At 44.7% G+C, this 24,295-nt stretch overlaps 1 protein-coding gene across 17 annotated transcripts in view; it reads right to left on the bottom strand.

Annotated features, from left to right (window-relative positions):
- phf14 (PHD finger protein 14) overlaps positions 1-24,295 on the bottom strand; it is a 200,811-nt gene that overhangs the window by 114,070 nt on the left and 62,446 nt on the right. Inside the window, exon 15 of one of the 17 annotated variants that reach the window (XM_055512721.1) lies at positions 1,233-3,642. The exons of 15 other annotated variants lie outside the window; for them this stretch is intronic. In XM_055512721.1, coding sequence (XP_055368696.1) covers positions 3,595-3,642 — 48 coding nt within the window. In that variant the 3' untranslated portion in view covers positions 1,233-3,594. Of the gene's footprint in view, positions 1-1,232; positions 3,643-4,742; positions 7,536-24,295 lie in introns of those variants that run through there. One more of the 17 variants, XM_055512723.1, reaches the window with a different exon arrangement.

Here is a 24,295-nt window from a genome sequence, read left to right as displayed (position 1 = left end):
GAGTACCACAAGGGTCGATCCTTGCCCCTCTTCTCCCTATATTTATTGCCTCTTGGCTCAATTTTGCAGAAACACAACATTTTATTTCATTTAAATTTTTTACATTTTAATGATGTATGAAAAAAACGGAGGTCTTGCTGTTCGAACCCAGTGATGCCTCCAAAGTTCAGGCTGACCTGGGTTTTTTAAGCAACTACTTGACACCTACAGCAACAAATCTGGCCGTGAAACTGGACAGTAGTCTAAAGATATACGATCAAATTAGATCTGTGGTTAAGTGTAGCTTCTACCACCTAAGACAGTTGGCCGAAGCAAAGCCTTTTGTTTAACAGCAAGCCTTTGAGATATTAATCCATGCTTTTATTACAACCCGCCTATTGCAATTCACTGTATGATGTCTGTCTTAGTCAGATGTCAATTGCTCGGCTACAGTACAACTTGTTCAAAATGCTGCTGCCCGGCTTTTAAAAGGTACAAAAAAGCGAGAGCCTCTTCACTGGCTCCTGGTCAGTTTTCGGATCGATTGTTTTTTTTAAATGCCTGCATGGTCTTGCACAGTCGATTTATCTGACCTTCTCCAGCCTTATGTCCCTTCATGCTCTCTTAGGTCAGCAGATCACTTAATCCTAGCTGTCCCTAAGACAAAGAGGAAACCTAGAGGAGACTGAGCATTTTCGTGATTGGCCCACAACTGGGGAATGATTTGCCGCTACAAATTAAGCAGGCCAACTCACTTCCTATTTTTAAATCTATTCTTAAAATAAACTGCTTTGGCATTTAATTCAGTATATTTATGTATATTTTTTTAAGTGTGTACAGCACTTTGGCCAACTGCGTTGATTTTAACGTGCTCCTATAAATAAAGCTGGATCGGATTGGATTAAGTCTCAGCAGCACTTTATGAACTACTTTAAATTTACCAAGACCTCTGTCTTACTTATAGAGCTTTCCCCCATAAATCTTATGAAGTTAACCTCAATAATTAACCCTTCCAAGTCGTCTACTTGTCTTTTAGACCCAATCCCAACCATATTACTCAAAAAAGTTCTACCTTTAATCAGCTTGTCCATATTGAATTAAATCAACAAATCTTTACATATAGGCTATGTACCACAGGCCTTTAAGGTGGCTGCGGGCCTTAAGGTGGAGCACTCTGTCCTCACCTACAGGTATCATCGAACTCATCGGAGCTTTGTGTCTGTGATGGGCAGCTGCGGATCCAACCATCCTACCTGTGCTCCGTTATTGCTTGTTGTTGTTGCTGTGCTTGTCCTTCTTTCTATCCCCTCACTCCAGCCGGTAAAGGCAGATGGCTGTACACATTCAGCCTGGTTCTGCTGGAGGTTTCTTCCTCACTAGAGAGGGAGTTTCCTCTTCACTGTTGCTGTCAAGTTGTAATTAATTACAATCAAAAGTTTGTTGTATGTGGGATTTGTTGGGTTTAGTTGTGTAAGGTCTTAAGCCTTACCCTGTAAAGTGTCTTGAGATAACCTTGTTGTGATTTGGCGCTATATAAATAAAAATTTAATTAATTGAATTGAACTAACAATAACATCAAAGTCCACAAAAATGAACAGGTTTCAAATTTTGTTCCTGCTTGACAGTCCTGCAGAAGCCAATATAGCAGTAATCAGATAAAAAATAAAGTAGCGTTGCCTTGAGATGAGTAACAACTAAACTGTGTTGTTTAAATTTTGATATGATGACGTCAAATGTATGGATGTGTAATGCCTCTATTAGTGAGAAGCAACTAAATGTTGCACATATAAATCCTATCTATGCATTTGTGCATCTATATGATATTTGATATATGTGCGTTTATGCATCCTATGAAATCTTGTGCGTTTATGCATCTTATAAAATCTTGTACATCTTTGCATGAAGTCAAATGTTAAGGTCAACTGTGACTATGGCAGTTAAAATAGTAAGAAAGGATAAGTGAAAAAGGAATCAGTAAAAAAAACATTAAATACGAAGCGCTAAAATAATCTGTCTTTAGAAGACGTGTGAAGTCAAACAATGTTTTGGCGCATTAATTTTACAGCTGCGACATCCAGTTGCAGTTAAAGGAGGCATGACACAAAGAGAAGCAGCCACAAGACCCTCAGCCTCATCAAATGATCCCCTTGGCACACGCGCATGCATACATATGTGCACGCATGCGCACACAAAGGTCAATTAGCCAGTTTTGATAAATTGAAACATGGCTTTCGAAGACTGCCGGCACACAGTTGCATTAAAAATGCAGAGCAGAGTCCTTTTTTGTGCATAGCATGCCTTTCATTTGAAGATAAATGTTGCACTCAAGTGCCTTTCACGAGTGGCTCTGGCTCTAAGAAAAATCAGGAAGCTTCTTAATCTCTGAGAGCTCCTCAGCACACAGATAGACCTACGGTTCAACTGAAAACCGCATTAAGTCAGACTGTCTAAGTAGTTGGCTCTGCTATTCAGTTACAGGAGCAGAGTTCCTTCAAGTACCAGGTTAGGGGAACAGTCAAATATGAACAACATATGTAAAAGCAAAGTAAAAGTCAATGGCACCCTCCCCTACACTATCTCTGCTCACCACAAACCTGTCAGATATCAATCTGTATTGTTTTCAAAGGAGTGGTGAGGCAGATTCTTCCTTCTTCTTCCTGAAATCACATCCTGGTTTGCCCAGATAGGTAGTATCAGGAGAGGTGATGGTTTTAATCCCTCATATAGCTCCACCACGTCTCAACTCTAAAGTGGCTTTTGAAAACAACCAAAACATGGACGCTTATATTAATGGAGATGATCTCAGTGAACTCATTTACTGTCCCTCATAACTGTCCTACATGTCTAATTCATTCAAAGCTAGTAAAATTACAGTTGTACATAAAATTTATTCTTACAAATAAATGTTAAATTTAGGAGTCAAAGGAGTTTGACTGTCTACCCTGGAAAACTGGTTTCAATTAAGTCATGTTTTTCAGCAAGACTCTGAGGAATGATTTGAAGGACAGTAGTACTAACATAAGCAAATATATTATAAAAATAAATTATAACTGTTTTTGCTTTTTAATTTTTGCACATTCAGCTCTGCACCTATTGCTCTGCAGATCCAATCAACTATACATTCAGTTCATCAGCAAACTTTTATGTTTTAACTGCTTCAGTTTCTGCAAAGATTCAAGTCTGTTTAATAAAGTTTTCATATTGCACAAATACATTGAACCTAACATGTCTGAATAACTTTAATAACTAAGCTGTGATTTTTCCTTTGAAAATGCTTTTACCAATTATTATTTTTGTATATACTTATACGTATACGTATATTTTTGTGAATCTAACTAGTCCTGCACACTTTCAGTTACAGAAACCATTCAAATATCAAGTGTTTTAACTTTAATAAATGAGTCTTTAGTTTGGTTTTAAAGTCAGCCAGATCTGGTGTTGTCCTAAGATCCAGAGGCAAGGAGTTCCAGAGTTGCAGGGTGATGATGCATGAAGCACCTCACTGCTTGGTGTTGGACTTTGGGACACAGAGCAGTGAATGGCTTTGTGAATGCAGAGGGTGTGTAGGCGCACAAGGCACAAGTCACAGAAGAGGGAACGATGTTGTGGGATGCCTTAAAAGCAAATGTTAGGATGTATTCGATCCCATATTTGACTGGGAGCCTGTGGAGGGAATGAAGGACAAGTGTGATGTGGCAGGATATCTTTGACAAGGTCAGAAACCAGGCTGCAGCGTTCTGTACAGACTGGAGACGAGTGAGAAGAGACGTGTTAATGCCAGCATATAGAGCATTGCAATAGTCCAGCCTGGAGCTAATCAGTGCATGAATTGCTCTTTCCGAGTACCTGCAATCCACGAATGGTTGGACCATTCTCAGTAGGCGCAGCACTCACAAGACTCTTCACTTGTTCCCCAAGGCATATTTCAGAGTCGAAAAGCATGCCCAGGTTCATAACGACCACATTGTAGGAGAATGGCAGGGACTGTTTGTGTGTTTAATTGACACTTTCTTAAATATATTATACATATTGTTGTTTATAACAATATTTCCCCATTCCGAGAAAGCTCTTCAGCTTTGTCTTCGCTCAGCTTTAATATCCTGTGGCTTAATGATATAAATCATTGACTCTGAAGCAGGGGACCTGGGTTTGATTCCCGCTTGAGTCATGTTTATGTTCATCTCCTAATATACGTAAATATATGTATTTCCTTCACATAAATTGAGTTACATGTTTATTGTAATGCACAGTGCCTTGCAAAAGTATTCACCCCCCCTCGGATTTTGCATGTTTTGGTGCCTCACAACCTGGAATTAACACGAATTGCTAATTGAGTTGAAAAAGAGATTTCAGATTTGAGTGCCAAAACCAGGCACCAGGCTGGGGAACCATATCTGCTGAGACATCTAGACTCCCTGCTGATAGAAGCGACAAATGATGGATGAACTTGGATGTCAAACCTTAGTTTTGCTAGTTCCATTTCACATTGCTTCACACACTCCCTTTTTCTGAGCGCCAGACATGCGCACTCCATTCAAAAAGCTCAACGAGGCTCGCAGCTTCCGTACAGCTGTGCCGTCTCACCGTCGCTCTTTCTGTCTTCCTCTCTCTCTCCTTCCTTCTTCTTTCTCACACACACATGTACACCCACATACTCACACCCTTTCATCTCAGGTAGCACGCATACACATACAGTACTTCCAGACAAACACTCCATACGATTATGATTTGATGAGTTATTCAAGATATTGTTCATACTGGAGTTGATATTAGTTGTTTAATAAAGCGTTCATAATTTAATTGGTCACAATCACCTCAGTAATTTGGTGTTACGTTCAGCGGTTCCATGTAAACGACTGCTAAGACTGTTGGCTTGATAAAACACAGTGGACGACATTAGACGACAGAGCTCCCTAATAGAAACTTCACCTCAAGTGCATTGGGTTCCACGCCAGTCTTTCTCCAGACTCTCAATCTAAATGAAATAAAACATTTACATTGATCTGAATAGAGGACGTTAGACCACTGAACACCCACCTAGTCGTTTAACTCCTTAGCCCAAGTAAAAATCCTGACATTGTCTGGAATGAGTCAGCCTACCTCCTGGATAAGTCTGTGTGTGGTGGCTCTTAAACACACTTGTTCCTTCTACTCAACCTGCCATTAGCAGTGACCTTTTGTGTCCTCACTCACTGCACAGGGTGTCAATGACTGTCAAGTCAACAATCTCCTCCATGACTGAGCAGCTTACTGAACCACACAAGATCATTTAAAGACTCAAGAAAGGTTTGTAGAAGTTTTAAGTTGATCAGCCTTTTCATTTTACTATCAGAGCAAAACAGGAAGACTTTATGGATTACTTTTATCGTAAATGGACCGGTGCTGCTCTGTGTAAGGAATGCTAATGGCTAGTACAGTTAATGCTAACAGCTTGTTTTGTGAAAAATCAAGCCACCATGAATAAGTTTAAAAACTCAAAAATCTAAACGCTGCAAAATCAAACACCATAGTTGCTACATTAACATTAGCATAAGAGCATCTCTGACAGCCTGGTGGGATTTTCTTAAAATAAATGGATCTTCGCTTACTCTTTGCTAAAACACACCTCTCTGGAACAATCCAGACTTCATACAAAACAAAAAGGCAAAACACTTTCCGACTTGGCATGTCAAAGGGACAACACATCTGAAACATGCCAATTTCTTAGAATATCAACAACTAAAGTCAATACTTAATGCAAAAACTAAGAATACTAATGACATCTTCTGGAATAATATATGTTCTAATTTATTTAGAATGATAAAAAAATACAAATTTATAAATACTACGATACAAAATTCTTCATCAGAAGATGTATATGACAATATTGAAATAAAGGAGTTTGCTTCTCAAACAGAGATACCACTGCGGGCTGTGAGTACACAGCTATCTCGTAGGACATTTGTTGCTTACCTGAGGAGCAAAGGTATGGACATTTAACAACAGTATGATAATTTGTTGGCCAATAGGCAGTTGTACTTGACACAGCTTTTCAATTTCACAAATAGTTGTAGTACAAGTATTCAGGACCTGATCTGTTTTTCCTTTTACTGTATGGGCAATTTGCAATTTTTTTTTTCTCCTGGACCAAGGTTGTTACAGTATATGGGGGACCTTGTGAACATCACTGTCCCACAGCCAGAGACAGAGTGGAGAGAGAAGAGGAGAGGTTATCAATACCATGAGGTTATTAATGCCATGGTTTCAAGATTCAACACACCGACAGTATAAAAGCTAAGCTCAAAACTTGCTTGCTCCAAACACATTTACAACTAATCTAACTACTACTCCCATCCTCATGAACTTCGAACGGCTAGTAATGCAACACATCAAGTCTTTCTTGCCCCTGTCCCGAAGGAGCTGCTCAGAGCATCTACATTGTGGTGCAGGGGATGGAAGGGGTTATCCGTAATGAACCTTAGTTTGGCCTTCTGTCTGCCACCTCCTTGATGGACACCAGTGTGCAGGCCAGGACAGTCATTTCTTAGCTAGCCTGTTAATTCTCTTCTTGTCTCTGCTTGTACTGCCCCCGAGCCCAGCACACAACCCCATGCAGGATTGCTGAGGCCACCAGAGTATCATAAAAAGTCTGTAGCAGCTGTCTGCACACGCACCTCAGCAGGTGGAGGCGACCCTGGACCTTTTTGTACAGAAAGTCTGTGTTGTTAGACCAGTTCAGTTTATTATTTAGGTGAACACCCAGGTATTTAAAAGGGTCTACAGTCTCAATGTCTGAGCCCTGAATGTTCCCCGGTGCGTGTGGTGGAAGGGACCTTTTGAAGTTAAGCACTAACTCCTTGTTTTTGCTGGTTTTTCAGAAATAGGTGGTTATTGTCACACCAGCTTACAAAGTCAGAGATGAGCCCCCTGTAGCCCCCTGATACACTGCCAATGTCATCTGAGAACTTCTGCCGGTGAAAGTGGTGGGAGTTGTACTTGAAATCTGACGTGTGCAACATGAACAGAAAAGGGGAGAGCACTGTACCCTAAGGTGCCCCCATGCTGCAAACTACCACATCTGACACACAGTAACGCAGCCTCACAAATTGTGGCACCAGTAGTTTATAGTCCAAGCAGCCAGATGTTGGTCCACATCTTCGGCTTCCTCCTCAGCAGCGATGGCTGGAGGATATTGAAAGCACTGGAGAAGTCAAAAAACATGACTATCTCAGTGCTCCCAGGGAACTCCAGGTAAGACATGGCCCGATGCTGCAGGTAGATGATGGCGCCATCTACCCTAATACCAAGTCGATATGCAAACTGCAATGGGTCCAGTGCTGCGTAGCCTTCATCAGGTGGGAGGTTAAGGCGGGTCTAATGTGGTTTAGCTCCTTGGGACGTGATACTTCCGGGACTGGAACCAGACAGGAAGTCCTCCAGAGTACTGGTACAGATAGAGCAGCAAATTTTTGCTGCCTCGTTCCTGCTGGATTTCACGCTGATCTCTTCAAAGACCAAAAGCTTTCTCAGTCTGAGGGAAGTTTCATATTATCCTCCAGTTTGGCTTTACTTTACACCTGCAAAGAACTGGCTCGTTAGGTGAACAAAACACACAAAAGTGAGTAGGAGTGATGAACCCTCCCCCAAGAAAGACATAAACTATAGAAGCTTGTTCCTGCACCCGACTGAAAGAGTTTTCACACAACTTCACCTAAGCCTTGAAAACCAGATATATTTGTAAACTGCTTAACAAGAAAATTCTTCATGGATCCATAACTGTAAAGGTTCCGCTCAAATCAGGTCATCAGTTGAACAAAGGACTGTGAGAAGGTGTGAAGACCACGTCCCCCCATGAAGGACATATCATGTAAAATTAAGCATTACTCAATACCTGAACAGCTTGTTAGATTATACCACAGACACATTGTCTGATTCATCAAATCAATGACCAAAACTATACTCTGATTGATTCCATTTCCAGGTAAGGATGCGTGGAGCTCTGGTACTGCGTCATGTCTGGCACAGTGGTGGTGGGGTGACTAGTGGTTGGGGGTGCCTGCCTGCCTAAGGAACCAGGACAACGGGTTGGTGGACTCAGGGCTGGCCGCATGGGTCCCCTGCGGTGGGGGTGTGGTGGCTGCTGGGACCGGCGGCCCTGTGCCGGGATGGGACCATTTTGAGGGTTGGCGTGTGCCTGTCTCCGGGGAGCCGGAGGCGGGCCTCCCTGCCGGTGTGCGGGGGCGGACCTGGGGGTGGAGACCTGGGTAACCTGCGTCCGGGGGACTCCCTCTGGGGGTGCCTGCCTGTGCCCGGAGGGGTGTCTCTCCCCTGGGGCGCTGCCCCTGCTCGGGTGGGGCGCTGCCTGCCCTAGCGGTCCGACGCCCTCTGGTAACTGCTCGGGCCTGTTGCAGGGGGGGTTGGCGGACTACTCAGGCTAGAACCTTCATTGGGCCCTGGGCGGAGGCTGGCCCTCAATGCACAACCGCAGAGTATGTGTGTGGGTTTGAGTGTCACACTACACGGGGCGAGCATGGGCATACTTGAGCGAGAGAATGGGTAAGTGTGAAAGAAGGGTGAGGATGGCTCTGGCTGTGCTGCGTGTGGCGCCTGGGCAGTAGTACTGCGGTCCCTGGGTCTCGGCTGTCCCTTCCTGGCTGGGGGTTGTGGGGGGTGGTGGGATAGGTAGCAGAGCCAGTCGGGAACCTGGCTCTGCGGACCCTGGTGCTCTGCTTCCCAACTACATTTCTCCGCATTCATCCCCTTAGGTCTGCAAGGGGCGTCCTGCTGATGGAGGGACCAGGGCTACTGGGAAGTGGTTCCGTCCCTTCCAAGTGGGATGCTCTGCAGTTTTAATTGCATTAGTCATACACACTTGTCCAGGAATCTGGGGGCTCCTTCCGGGGGGGCCAGTAGACTTCCCATTGATGGCTCTGTCTGCTGGACCCCCCGGAGAATTGGGTATCTCCCAAAGTTCCTCATACTTAGCTACATACACATACATTTAGGGCCGGGGGTGGGCTCTTTCACTGGGGCCTGGGGCTCAGGCCAGTTGTGGCCTCGGCCACTGGCCCTGATGGAGAGATCACCACCCAGTTTTAACTGCAAAAAGACATTTAGGGCGAGGGGGGGCACTGTCCGGGGGACACACCGTCAGCCAGCGGTTGTGCTCCTGGAGGTGTCACCCACCTTCAGTGCACTTTAGTTCCACACACTCACGTCCAAGCTGGGTTGCAGGGTTCTGGGGTACCTATTTCTACTGCCCTCTGCCTCCCCCGGGTTGGGGGGGTTGGTCGGGGCTCGGGAGGAGCTGCGGTCCCTGCCTGGGGCCACATGGACGGCAGGCCGGAGACCTACCCTCCCCACGAATGTGATCAAGCGAATGGTGTGGGTGGGAGAATGTATCTGAGAGTGCATTGGTTCACGTATGATTGACTAGTTTGTTGTGAGAGAGTCTATGGTGTGTGTGTGTGTGTTGATGTGATGATGTGTGTTGCACATGTGGATGGGTGTATGCGTCTGTGTTTGTGTGAGTTGGTATGCCTGTGGTGCGGTTGAAGTGTGGGGGGTCCGGTTTTTCGCCCGGGGTACGATGATCGTCTGCCTGGGTGGTCTCTTTTCTGCTGACCCCACCAATTGCTGGCCTTGTGCTGCAGGCCGCTGTAGCGCCAGGGGATGAGGTCGGGCCGATGGGGTAGGCCCCGCTCCGCCCGTGTGGGGGTGGTGGGCTGGGGGCGGGCCCCACTCTGGGCGCGGGGGCATCTTCTGGCGGGCTCCCTACGGACCGTGGGTCCTCGGGCTCTACTCTTTCAGGCCGACCCTCCCGCCGGGGGGAGTGTTTGCCCCTGGTTCTCATGGGGCGGACAGCATTGACCCCCGGTGGCCCACTCTGGCCTCGGGTGCTGTCTCTGTGGCTGCTGCAGCTCTGCCTGGGGGGCTCTGTGTGGGCGGCTTGGGTCGCAACACCTGCCCTCCTGGAACTGAAGGTGTGTGGGCTCCCTGGCTGCTAGGATTCCTTCCTCTGCTTGCTGGATGGGCGTAGTGGCGGAGCCCCTCACATCACCCTGGCTTCCACAAGTGGCATTGTTCATGCACCAACGTCTGCCTCACCCTTTGGGTGAATAATGATAAGCTACAGCCTTACTAACCTTGTAGTGGGACACTTTCCAAATCCAACTGTAAGTATTATTGATACTTATCACTACCGATATGAATAATGTGTGAATATGGAATTTGTGGTGTTGTATGTCATGACTTTTATTAAGTAGTATGGGATATGTATAATAATGCACATATGTATGTATATTGTATGTATATGTTTGTATTAGTATGTGCACATACCTTAGCACTATTATTGGTATTAGTATTAATCTCCAAGGTAAACCACAGTACAAAAATTGTTTAGTTATGAATGTGTTAGCCTAAGGTACATCCATGCTTCTTATTTATTTATTTTTTTGCTCCGATTGTTTACTTAACAGATTTGCTTGGTTTCAGCAGCTGGTTGCACCCCTTATCCCCCCTCCCCCCCACCCTCCCGCATACACACCCTAAAGCAGAAACCTAACCTGTCCACCAACACAGCAACATCACACACATTTTGGATTAGCTAAATAAACCATTAAATAAACCATAAATCAGGAAGAGTATATATATTCTATATATACTCTATATACTCTATATACTTAAAGCAAAGCTGTCCATCACAATATGGCATTCAGCGTAATATATGCTGCTTGCTTAACTGCTGGACAGAACAAAAAAAAAAAAAAAAAAAAAAATGTAGAAGCTCCTTGAGAAACATTTCTGCTCTAAAAGAATGTAGTTGCAATGACCCAACTTTCAGACAACCTGGTTTAGCAAATTGTCAAATCAACTGGATGTTTATTAAATCTGTAAATAAAACTTGTTAAAAAGAAAGTGTTAAGTTTATGGCTTCAGGATATAAAAGTTTCTTATATCAAACCACCAACTAACAAAAACGGTTTGTCTAAAAAAAACTAAGTGGGAAGTTGTGTGCTTTAACAATAGGCTCTTTGAAGTGATGGATCTCTAACAAATCTTTTGCTTTAGTAGTTCACAAATGTATCTGGTTACATCACATCAGGTGACAGCACTGCAGGACTCTGATGGTTTGGGGAGAAGGGGGTGGTGTGAAACCAATCTAACTAGTGCTGTGGATTGGTCGTTCTGTCTGAAAAGAGGCTCTCTATTGTTACGTTCATATAAGCTTCATTAGAAGATTCAAATGTTTTTTTTAAATTTAAAACAGCTCATGAAGCAGGCAGACTGACACACTACATCCAAGTGAATATGGACGAATATATAGAATGAGAATTTAAGAATTTCATTAGGTACATTTGTAAAGTCCAATTCAACCTAATACAGCCAGTAACTGATAAACCTCCAGAAGGTAGTTTGGCAGCTGTGGCAGCATGAGCTGCTGATGCTTATCTATGATTAAAAAAATTAAGTAAAACATTCAACTCTGACATGAAGTCAACTTTTCAAGTTTTCTCAACTTTTTAGATCTATGTCCTGTTCTCAGAACTGTACCTATACTTGGTATTTGCCTATACAGGTCAGCTACTTAAGCTCCACCTTTTGGTTTTACCCTGTAATTGTGTCTTTGCTGCTAAAAATGGGGGTGGCCTCATAAACATTTTAACACCTTCCCCAGACAGACCAAGGAGAGGGATGGCTGACAAATCAGCTCATGAGTGTGTGATGAGTGTGTGATCAGCGCCGAAAAGGGGACTCCGTTACCGCCACGCCGCTGTTCGGGCAGGCGGCTCTGTGTCGTACAGTGAGTGTAGGCTGCCAGAACCAGTTGATACAGATTATACAGGACCGGTCATAGGAACCATTGGCTGGTGGGTTAGCTCGACTGACAGTCGACCGAAATCAGTGAAAAACAAACCGCTCCATCTGTACTCTCTCTAGGCTGAGGTGACTGGTCTGGAGCTGTGGGTTGTTGGGGGGTCCCTTTGTTGTGGTTAGAGGAAGGGCAGAGTGGACTGCGTGGTGCTGAGGTGTAATCAGCTACAGCTGGGAAGAGACGCCTAGACTGGAGAGGTGTGAAAAGGGGGCCGTGTGGATGGAGACTAGGAGCTGGGCAGAATCAAATCCATTAAAAAAAAAAACAGGTTTAACTCATTTGCCCAGGCTTAGTCAACCGTGACCTGGTGACCATTTCTAGCCTCACCTTGGCCTGGAATGTGTTTTAGTCCTTTCCACACATCATGGACATTGTTCTGCTCCAATTGATGCTCCATCTTGTTTCTTTAGCTGTCCTTGCGCCTCCTGATTTTATACTTTAAATCCCACTGCACTGGCAGTTCCTCCTTGTCCCCTGAGAGAAATGCCCTCTTTAGAAGGGCCTTAAGCTCAGAGGTTACCCAGGGCTTGTTGTTGGAAAAACACTATACTGTTTTAGTTGTCACAGTGTTTTCCACACAGAAATTAATGTAGTCCATGATGTGATGTGTGAGACTGTCAATGTCTCCCCCATGTGGACTGCAGAGAATGTCCCAATCTGTGGTATAAAATGGTCCTTTAGTTGTTCTGTTGCCTCCTCTGTCCAGATCTTCTTTGTTTTTATCTGTGGTGTCTGCTGTTTCATCAGTGGAAGGTAAAGTAAGAAGGGTTACACCATCTGTTGTTCACAAGCAACTCAGAGTCCTGTCATCTCCAGACTCTCCTATTGTAGGATGTATGATGGTGACATCACAGAGTAGCATGGAGTGGTGAATAGCTTTGTTGACTGGTGTGGACAGAACTACATCCAACTCAACATTAGTAAAACCAAGGAGCTGGTGATCAACTTTAGGAAATCTGGCAGTGTGGTCACCCCTTTCACTAATAAAAAGGAAGAGGTGGAGGTCGTGACCAAGTAAAAATACCTGGGAGTGTACTTAGTCATCCCATGGTTTGTTTACCCTACTTCACCTCATGAATCCATCAGGCTACTCCACTCGCTCACTGACTTCGTACTTGTGCACATTGGCGTTTGAAGGTAACTTATCCAGCAATATAGTACTGGTTCAGGACAATTGGCATTTGCCAGAGAACACCAAGATTGGCAAATTCGCCTGACACCATGTGCTCTTCACAGATGAAAGCAGGTTCACACTGAGCACATGTCACAGATGTGACAGAGTCGAGAGACACTGTAGAACGTTCTGCTGCCTGCAACATCCTCCAGAATGAATGTTTTGGTGGTGGGTCAGTAATGCTGTAGGGTGGCATTTCTTTGGAGGGCCGCACAGCCCTATATGTGCTCCCCCGAGGTAGCCTGACTGCCATTAGGTACCAAGATGAGATCCTCAGACCCCTTGTGAGACCATATGCCAATGCAATTAGCCTTGGATTCTTCCTATGACTTGTTTTAAGGACATTAAATCAAAGTTGGAGAAAGTTGGAATAGAAAAGGCTTGAGAACCCTGAGATTAGATTATTAATCTAGACAAATTAGTCATGAATCGTTAAAAAATGTTATAACATTGGCTGTATTATTTTGTCCCTTCTCACGGGTCCAAACTAGCTCACCAGCTGTGCTTCTATCTTCTTTTCCTACATGGACAACTGATCTGTAAACATCTTGGTCAGCCTCGGTCATACATCTATAAACATTCACTATACTGCTGCAGATACCCCCCCCCCCCCCCCCCACCCCACCTTACAGTCTCACTGTCTGCTCTCTGACCTTCATCCTGATATACAGAGGCAGCCGGTAAATGTGTCTATCCCCACCGTGTTTGGGTTTCAAATCTGCCGCGTCAGTGCCTGGTTTGCACTGCGGAAAGAGTGTGTTACGTCCTTTTGGCCTGTAGGTGGCGATTGACTCCCACTTTCTGTCCTAAAACACCGTAGTTGCTTACGTCATATAACCTCTTGTAGAACAACCAATGAGCAGGTCTTGGATGGCCTAGTGGTTAACATGTATGGCATAAGACTTTTTGTCCGGGGTTCGAGTCTGAGTGGAAGCAGTTTTTTAATTTTAATTATTGGAAAAACAGCGTCTGATCATCATCATGTGATCACGAGATGACAACGTTGTATTACTTAGTGCATGGATCACCAAGACCATGAACCGCTGGTCGCGTAATAGTATTTAGTATAGTTATGAACGTAAGTAAGTTATGGCAAATTATCGCAGTTCGAAACCGAAAATAAGAAGCTGAACGGCGCACCCTCTCGCGTGCAGCGTTCGATTTGTGGCAGACAAGCTACTGTAACCCTGATTTCTCGCTGTTGGTACGGGCAATTTTCTTTACATGGTTTTCTTCTTTAATGCACCACAAAACAGTACGGCACATGTACACTTTTTTCTTTACGCTGCTCTCACCCAACGCGCGTCACCTTTTTCCTCTCCCCCGTCAACAAGGGCAGGTAGGAACTAATGTTAATTACAAATAAAATCACAGTAGCTGAAATGCCACGTTTTCCAAACATAAAATAAAAAAATAAAAAAGGAATACTAACTACTCTAAGGTTACACTACTACAATTTAAAAAAGTGAATAAGGATGATCTACACCAGAGGTCGGCCACCCGGTAACACTCATGTTTTCAATGAAAAAAACACTGACACGGCAATATTATATTATTTGAGAACATTCAACATTTGTTTTTTAATCCAAAGAAGACATAAAAGTCGGGGCTCAGGGGTTTAACATTTTATATTTTTGTAATGGAAAAATTGTACTTTAATGCTTTTGTGTTCATTTCTGACTCTGTATAGTGACCATGCATTCTGTACTTGCTGATTAGACCCAGAACTGAACATTCTCAGACAGACAATCTATCTCCCTCTCAAGGTGACCGATTGTTCATGGCCTGAGTCTGCCTTTTAACCCTGGGCTCTGGCTCCTTTCTGTCTGATGCCTCACCAGACCCAAGGCTGTAGCCTTGTGTATTCCCTGTGTAATATGAACATCTTCACCCACAGTGTGATAAGGAGATTCCACCAGGTCCAGGGAAAAAGGTTAAAAGGCAGAAGCAACTTGAGGATCGTGGGCTCTTTGCATTATACCTCCGTGGTGTGTGCACTGATCTCCCCAGCTGGTTTTTGGTTTGTTGATGTGCAAAATCAACATCCATGCTTTTTATTTGCTTTCCCCATTATTTTTATTTTATCCTTTCTTTATTATTTCAATAAATCGCACAAAAGGACAACTCTCTCATCTGCTTCTTTATGGAAAAATTTCCACCACAGAAATTGGCGTCACGAACAGGATCCCGCTGCAGGTCGTCAAGACGGTGTGATCAGGGACGGCGGTCCTGAGGACTAGGGTCGCTCAGCCTCCAAACCTCTACAGCTGTTCTGAGTGGGAGGACTGCTCACCCGTCTGGATCGCCTCTGACGAGATCCAACGAAATTGGTTTCAGTTATTCGGGGTTTACTTGGCTCTGATCATTTGGTTTAGGGAAAGTAAGGCAAATAACAATTAATTCTAAGCATCCCCTACTAGACTAAAACAAACAACGACAAAAGAAAAATTAAAAAAAAAAAGACTATTTGGCTGAAAACATCCAAAAATAATATATATATTTTTTTAATTTTAAATTTAATATTCGGGTAAAATTAATTAGGTCAAAGTCTGCCCTGGTGGCCGAGACGGTGGTTGCTAAGGGTTGGCTCGTGGGACCGAGCTTGTTTTGTCTGTACTGAGGATACAGACCAGTGTGCAGACGTCCGTGGAAGAGAAATTTCGAAAAAAGGTTCCGGCCGGAACACATAAAAATCTAAGGCAGGAAACCGCCGGGACTCTGAAAGATGGGTTCGGGGCGATCTAAGTCTCCACCACCAGACTGCAGCATTACAAAATTAATGAGACGTAAATATGGTGATGAGTGCGTGTCATGTCTTCACGACTGGACAAAACATTATGGGTTTCAAGAAGGTGGAACACAGTGTGAAGGACATACGCGCTTTAAAAGAAAAATTAGAAGAGAAGGAGAAACAGCTCCGTAAAAGTAGAACGATCAAAGTTAAAACCTTAGAAGAAATTGAATTAAACAACAGATGCCTTGAGATTTGGGTTAAAGAATCAGAACGCAGGGAAAGACTGAAATGCCAAAAAGAGTTAGGAGGGAGAAAGGACGAGAGTGGTGACGTACCTGGCAGAAAAGATAACAACTCTGTGGAAGCTCGCACACTGCCACTATACACACATACACACACACAGCATGATGAGAAACAGAGCACTGCCACTGTCTCTGCTTTGTATCCTTTTGCAGAGCTGAGCGCGGTCAAGGTGAATCCCGACCTGGACTCCTTCTACGTCAGCAGGAGGGCCGGGCAGGGTGGACAGCAGGACCAACAGCCTGACCAACAACAACAGCCTGATCCACAGCAACAGCCTGCCCCATATCAACAGCCTGCCCCACTGCAGCAGCCTGGCCCACACCAACAGCCTGGCCAACCTCTGTTATCAGGAGCTGCAACATCGGCTGCAGAGCAGTCAGAGCATGTGGAGGACAGTGTAAATGCCACACCAACTCCTGGAATGGATGTAGAGACGTTCTGGGCCAATTCACCTGTCTGCTTCATTCCTACATCATCCACTGCCACAGGCTTTGCCCATGCACCAACTGCCACTACGAGTGCTGCCTCTGCAACTACCAGCGTTCGAACCCTAAGGAGCAACACACCAGTAGCTCCAGAAATTAGCTTGCCCATGGTGGAAGTGTCCGGCCCTGAAGGAAGCATGTTAGTGCACAGACCATGGACTAGCGCTGACATAGCTGACTTTGCTCAAAATCTCCCAGACATCACTGTATCAAGAAAGACATTCGGTGCCAACCTTCTGGCTTATTGCCAGGAGTACAGACCCACTGGAGCTGAGATCCGTCGCATCCTGGCCAAACGTCTTGCACCTTGTGAATACCAAAAGCTGGCTAGACAATTGCCTGATGTGACACTGGCTCTCAAACACAAAGACTGGACAAACAACTTACAGTGGCAGCGGTTCAAAGTGACTAGGGTTTTTACTGCAGTACCGCAGCGTCGCCACGGCGCAGCGAGTGCGTCGCTGACTAAAGATTTTTAATCCTGCAGCCGGCTGGAAAAAATCAGGACGCTAGTCTCGTTTTAACCACCAGGTGGCGCAGCGTTGATTAGAAGCCTCCAAAGCACTACAGCGTAACTGAGGTCCGACTGTTCATTTCTACCTGTAACACACATATATTACACCAGACCTATTTTACTATTAAGTATCTGTTGTGTGCTAAAACATGGGGAGTATGAAGGGCAACAACTTGTTGATGGCTTAGTTATTTTCTGTTCACTGCAAAGTTATAATTGTTCTGTGTGGTTTAAAACAGGCAGCGCCACAGCAGCAACACATTCTTGTTTTTATTCTCCTCAGCTTTTTCGTGTCTTTAAATAGAAGGCGTCTCTTAAAAATATGTACACATTACCGCTCTAACATCTGATACAACACATTGACTTCACATAATACCATGATTATGCGTCGCGGTTTATTTAATATAATTTGAATGCGCAAGTAAAGACGTAGAGCGCAGTCCATCTGCGACTACAGCCGCTTATTTAGGTTTTAAACTTCCACAACTTGTTAATGAATGTTTTCCAATAGTCGTAGATTTTACGTAAATAACCGTAATAATCATAGGAATTTGTTTTACAGCAGTTGTCGGTCGTAATTTTGACAGGACGCCAGAAATCAGCAGATCTACAGCGACGCATTACAGCAACATGTTTGTTCCTACGTGTTTACTCTGTGTCTGCAGAACTGCAGTTTGACTTGTTTTGACTGTGCGTGTCATTGTAACTGAGGCTGAGAGACTTATTCGACCCGTGTACGTTTCAACATTTTCATTTCCCATCCGTCCATCCAGCCACTTTCACCGGCGTTTTTGTTTCTCTTTCGTTGAGCGGCAAACGGATTTTAATCAAAGCACCGCCTTACAAACCAATAAAACAGGCAAAAATATTTGTTTTTTACAAAAAGACACGGAATTGGAGTTAATATGTTTTATTGTTTAGAGACAAACGGAAAACAAAAAGTCGTTCTCTCGTTACCTCTGCATATAATTTGGTGGAGACATCAATCTCTTACACAAACACGTGACGTGTTTCGGAGTCATGTGTCCAGACAGAGATTGACCAATACACAAATGTATGGATGTGCAAATGCGGGCTACGAGAGGAACGGGGCAGTGGTGCACGAGATGTAGGGAGAATTTGTTTTGACTGTGCGTGTCCTTGTAACTGAATGAGTGGCTGATGTGACTTATTCGGCCCGTGTATGTTTCAAAACTTTCATTTCCCATCCGTCTATCTATCCCGAATAAAAGCACCGCATTACAAACCAATAAACCGAACAAAAATATTTTTTAACAAAAACACACGGACTTGAATTTTAAGCTGTTTTTTTCGTTTAGAGAAAAACGAAAAACAAAAACCTCTGCTTTTAATTTTTAATCGAAGCTCATCCGTGGACGGGTCGCGGGGCAGCAGTCGTAGCAGAGAGCTCCCGACTGCCGCTCGAATGAAACACGAGATCGAATGAAATGTGATGTGTTTCGTACTCAGATGACTTGGATCTGAGTTCGACCAAGCTTTTGCTTGTCTCATGTTTGCTCACAGTCGCAAAGGAAATCTACACACCCCTCCCCCCTCCTTCGTAGAGGCGCATAGACATGCTAATGTGTTGCTACTACTCGATCAGCAGGTGAGAAATACTTCAGCTCCGGGACAAAGCTCCGTGGGAGACTGGGCAGCATCAGGCGGCGTGATCAGCTGCAGGTCTAAGACTCATTAATGCAGCAAATAGTTTGTTCTACATGTTTACTCTGCAAAAAAAAAACGTATGTATTTATCGTAGCTTTCTGGTCTAAGTTATTTGTAGCACTTCGACATTCGTTTAAAATATGCAGTGCTTTTTAAAATGAAAATACTAATATTATTATTTATTACCTTTATTGTAAACACAGTATTAATTGCACAATTTGGACTGGCGAAGATTTGCGCTTCTTTCATAATAATCATGGATAATCAAGGAAGAAACTGCAGTTCATATTTGTTATTCAGGGACGGTTTAATAAAGATTCAGTATGGTTTTTGACTGAACTGTCAGCCAAGGTACGTGCATTATCAAATGAATGCGCCTGTCAGCGGGGAGGACATCAACTCTATTCAGTCGCTCTTCCGTCGCTGTTGCCGTCTCCTCCCCAGTTCACACACCTTAACACTAGGACTACTGGGTTTTCTAAATATACCAGTTCCTACTACAAGGTGTTCCTACGAAGTTAACCAGCTGTTTTTTTCGTTATTACTGCTTTCACCTGTACCACATAAAGTCATTGCAGAGCTACAGCCATGTTCCCACAAAATTAACCAGCTGTTTATTTCGTTATTCCCTCTTTCATGTCCGTCTGTTGAATGGAAGTGCAGGTTTGAACAGGGCAAACATTATTTTTATTTACAAAAAAAAATTAATACGTTTACAGATTGACCGGTGATGCCGCACGGGTTGCTCTCAGTTAAAACAGCTGTTTGAAGCAGGGAAAAGCGAGTTAGCTGTCCTTGTCGATGCCTTGACAATGTTTTATCATCGGCTAGATCTCTGAGCCCCGACTTTTATGTCTTCTTTGGATTAAAAAAGAAATGTTGAATGTTCTCAAATAATATAATATTGCCGCCCTCCGCGGCTCCCAGTGTTTGTTTTTTTCATTTAAAACGTGGGTGTTACCGGTGGCAGACCTCTGGTCTAGATCATCCTTATTCACTTTTTAAAATTGTAGTAGTGTAACCTTAGTTAGTATTCCTTTTTATTTTTTTTATTTTATGTTTGTGAAACGCGACATTTTAGCTACTGTGATTTTATTTGTCATCAACATTAGTTCCTACCTGTCCTTGTTGACGGGGGACAGGAAAAAGGTGACGCGCGTTGGATAAGAGCGGCGTAAAGAAAAAAAGTGTACATGTGCCGTACTGTCTTGCCGTGTGGTGCATTAAAGAAGCATTCCACGTAAAGAAAATTGCCGGTACCAACAGCAAGAAATCAGGGTTACAGTAGCTTGTCTGCCACAAATCGAACGCTGCACGCGGGAGGGCGCACCGTTCAGCTTCCTATTTTCGGTTTTAAACTGCCATAATTTGCTATAATTTACTTACGTTCATAACTTCATACTATAACGCGACCAGCGGTTCATGGTCTTGGCGATACATGCACTAAGTAATACAACGTTGTCATCTCGTGATCACATGATGATGATGAGACGCTGTTTTTCCAATAATTAAAATAAAAAAAACTGCTTCCACCCAGACTCGAACCCCGGACAAAAAAAAAACGTTGTGGCCATGCACGTTAACCACTAGGCCACCCAAGACCTGATCATTGGTGGTTCTACAAGAGGCTTATATGACGGAAGCAACTACGATGTTTTAGGACCAAAGGTGGGAGTCAATCGCCACCTACAGGCCAGAAGGACGTAACACACTCCTCCCGCAGTGCAAACCAGGCACTGACGCGGCAAATTTGAAACCCAAACACGGTGGGGGTAGACACTTTTACCGGCTGCCTCTGTAAATGATGGATTCGTTACCGCAGTGAGGACGCTTGTTGCCCACCTCGAAACTGCGTTCCCTGATAAAGTCTGTATGATTAAAGTCACCACATGCAAACAACAACCAGAGGAATCAGTTGATGACTTTGTTCACCGCCTCACCACTACATACAACACACACGGAGGAGTTCATCCTCCCCCTGAAGGAGTGGGAGGACTCATCTGTTCAACATACGAGAGTCACCTGTGTGAACTGGTGATGAAAGGCTTACTCCCTGAAGTTTTTGACGCCGTGAAGCAGTCATACATCGGATGGAAAGAAGAAGCGCGTCTGTCTGACCTCACAAGACACGCACGCCATGCTTATGACACTCTCCAGCAGAGGAAGATGGCGAAGAAGGAAAAACAACAGAGCGAATTGTATCTGCCATCCTTGGAGATGTTCTCTGCAATGCATAACAACAACAGAGGAGCGGGCAGGTTTCGCGGGCGAGGACGAGGAAGAGACTTCAGACGGAATTGGCACAACAGAGACACAGGGGGCGCATCTGGAGATCCAGGAAACGCTTGCCACATCTGCGGCGAGATGGGACACTGGAAGAAGTACTGCCCCCGGCTACGTCAGGTTCAAACCCTCCCGGGCACTCTCGTCAGACTGACTAGAGAAGGAGCCCAGCGAAGGTTTCCGTTCACATGATGACGTAGACGGTACCGCACAGACACACACACACTCGCTCACACTTGATACATGCTCAATAGATTCAAATTCATGCTTGCCTGCTTGCAATGAAGACTTGCTTTCTGCTCAAAATATCCCACAGAGTGATTTTGAAAAGAATAACAAACAGCTAAATGACAACTGCTGCATGACTTTACAGTCAAATGGTTTCAAACAATTTCCCGAGTTTGCTCTGACGGTTCAAGGTGAACGTATGATGTTTTTAGTAGACTCAGGAGCAACAAATTCGGTAATAAAATCTTCCATGTTTTCCAATCCACCTAAAATGAGTGGACGATTTGTGCACACTATAGGTTCGTCTGGTCAGACAATAAAAGAAAAACTTACTGTGCCTCTGTCTTGCACGACATCAGACGGCAAGACACTCAAACATTCATTTTTGCTTTCAAACTTATGCCCAGTTAATTTATTAGGAAGAGATCTCATGTGTAGTTTAGGTATTTCACTGATTTCCACTCCGGAGGGAGTGCAGGTCACAACCACGGACAATGTGAATAATTATTCTTTTGTTTGTGTTAATTTCAGCTCAGAGCCGCTGCTCTACTCTTATCAGTGGCTGCTGAAGGGAGAAGCTGTAACTGAGGCCCTCATACAGGCTGCTCGACAGCTTGTTTCCTCACAGAATACGACCTTTAGAGACGCATCTGACCTGTCTTGTACAGCACATGTGTCCACTGGTCCTGATGAGGAGTTTGAAAAATCATGGTTACGCACACATGCGGACAAACTGACCTCAACCTCTCTTTTTTGGGATAAACATAGGTCTGCGCTTGCGATTTCTCTCACTAACGAACAAGAGAGATTTGTTGATGCTTATTCTACAGATCCACATGTCCTTCTGTCAAAACATGACGGAGACAGATGGCAGGACTTGGGTCCTTTCATGGACAGATGCTGTACTTTTATCCCCTTCCAACGGGAAGGAGACTGGCAAACGACTTCCGACCCGAATGTGATGTATTCACCTACCTTGCATGCTTACAAAAAACTTTTTCAGTCTAACTTTCATGCGCAGCGTACAGTGCACTTGGTATCTCACACACCCCACACCACGTGTTTTTGTCGGAGGACGCTCTGACGCAGTATCCAGCCTTACAGGAAGTTCCAGCTTCCCTGTGGGCCACACACAAATATGATGTAGGTTTGATCAAAGGATGTGACCCAGTGGTCATCACGCCAAAATCTGAATACAGACCATGCAAACAGCAATACCCTTTAAAGAGAGAAGCAATTGAAGGAATAACACCGGTGTTTAACTCTCTGTTGAAAGCAGGAGTCATCGTCCCATGTGACAACTCTCCAGTGAGGACTCAACTCTTCCCAGTTAAGAAAATCAGAGACAAAGGACAGCCAACAGAATGGAGGTTTGTCCAGGATCTGCAAGCAGTAAATGCGGCGGTCCAACCACGCGCACCTACGGTACCGAACCCCTACACCATTCTTTCTCAGGTTCCGTCCAAGGCTAAATTTTTTTCAGTAATTGATTTGGCCAATGCTTTTTTCAGCGTGCCCGTCCACAAAGACAGTCAATTCTGGTTTGCTTTTGAATTCAACGGAAAGTCATACACCTTTACCAGACTGTGCCAGGGGTATTCAGGAAGCCCTACCATCTACAATATGGCACTGAAAGACAGCCTGGATGATCTTGTCTTGTCTCCAGGCACCGCCCTGCTGCAGTACGTTGACGACTTGATGATCTGCACTGAGGATCAGGCAACTTGCAAAGCAGATACGATCAAGCTGCTGAAACACCTGCATGCTGCAGGACACAAAGCAAGTCTGTCTAAATTACAGTTTGTTCAGACGGAAGTTACCTTCCTAGGTCACATCATTACCGCGGAAGGGAAATTCATTTCACCTAAAAGAGCTGAAGCTATTCAGAACCTGCCTAAACCGTGCACATACAAACAGCTTATGTCCTTTTTAGGCATGTGCTCTTATTGCAGGAATTTCATTCCTAACTGCGCCGTCTTGGAGGCTCCGCTTAGAGCTCTGATGCAGACGTCTTCTGCATCCATGACCCGCCTCATGTGGACATCCGAGGCTGAACAGGTGTTCACCGACCTCAAACTAGCTCTTCAGTCGGCTCCTACTTTGGGTCTGCCTGACCCTACGCGACCTTTCACCCAAACAGTGGATGAGAAATCAGGTTGTATAACCTCTGTCCTTCTACAGGATCACGGAGGGCGTCCACGCCCTGTAGCCTATTTCTCTGCTAAGCTTGACCCAGTCGCTGCGGGGCTCCCACGATGCCTCCGAGCAGTGGCTGCGGCAGAGAAAGCCGTGTTGGCATCACGTGACATTGTTGGCTATTCTGATGTCACCCTGCTGGTTCCTCATGCCGTGTCTTTGATCCTTTTGGAACAAAAAACATCACATCTTTCTACAGCCCGATGGCTTAGATACAACACCATCCTACTGGAAATCCCAAACATCACTGTCAAAAGGTGCAATGTGCTTAACCCAGCCACTTTGTTTCCAGGCCCTGACGATGGTGAGCCTCACAACTGTGTTTCGGTCTTGAACCAGGTTTGCACTCCGCGCCCAGATCTATCGGAGGTGCCAATTCCTAACTGTGACTTCGTTCTCTTTGTTGATGGCTCTGCCTCTAGAGACCCTGCTTCGGGCCACTGTCAGGTTGGATATGCAGTCTGCACCTCTGATACTGTTTTACAGTCTGGCGCTTTACCAGGACATTACTCTGCTCAGGCTGCGGAGTTGATTGCACTTACCGAAGCCTGTAAATTGGCTGAAGGGAAGTCTGCTACTATCTACACAGACTCCAGATACGCTTTTGGCGTCACACATGACTTTGGTGCTCTGTGGAAACACAGAAAGTTTTTGAAATCTGATGGCAAACCTATCTTGCATCATGATAAGGTTGCTGATCTGCTCGACGCAATTCTGTTACCAGCTGCAATTGCTGTATGTAAGTGCCCTGCACACACTGGGGGCACTGATCCCATCTCTGCTGGAAACGCACGCGCTGATGCTGCTGCGAAGGCAGCTGCCCGACTTCCCCTTCCCTTTGTTCCCTGCCTCTTATCCTCCACCTCTACCCAACCTC

Source organism: Betta splendens, chromosome 11 (assembly GCF_900634795.4).
Source record: "Betta splendens chromosome 11, fBetSpl5.4, whole genome shotgun sequence".
In the NCBI taxonomy this organism is placed as follows: Eukaryota; Metazoa; Chordata; class Actinopteri; order Anabantiformes; family Osphronemidae; genus Betta; species Betta splendens.
The sequence above is the reverse complement of the archived record's forward strand: the minus strand, read 5'-3'. Positions and strand labels throughout refer to the sequence as shown.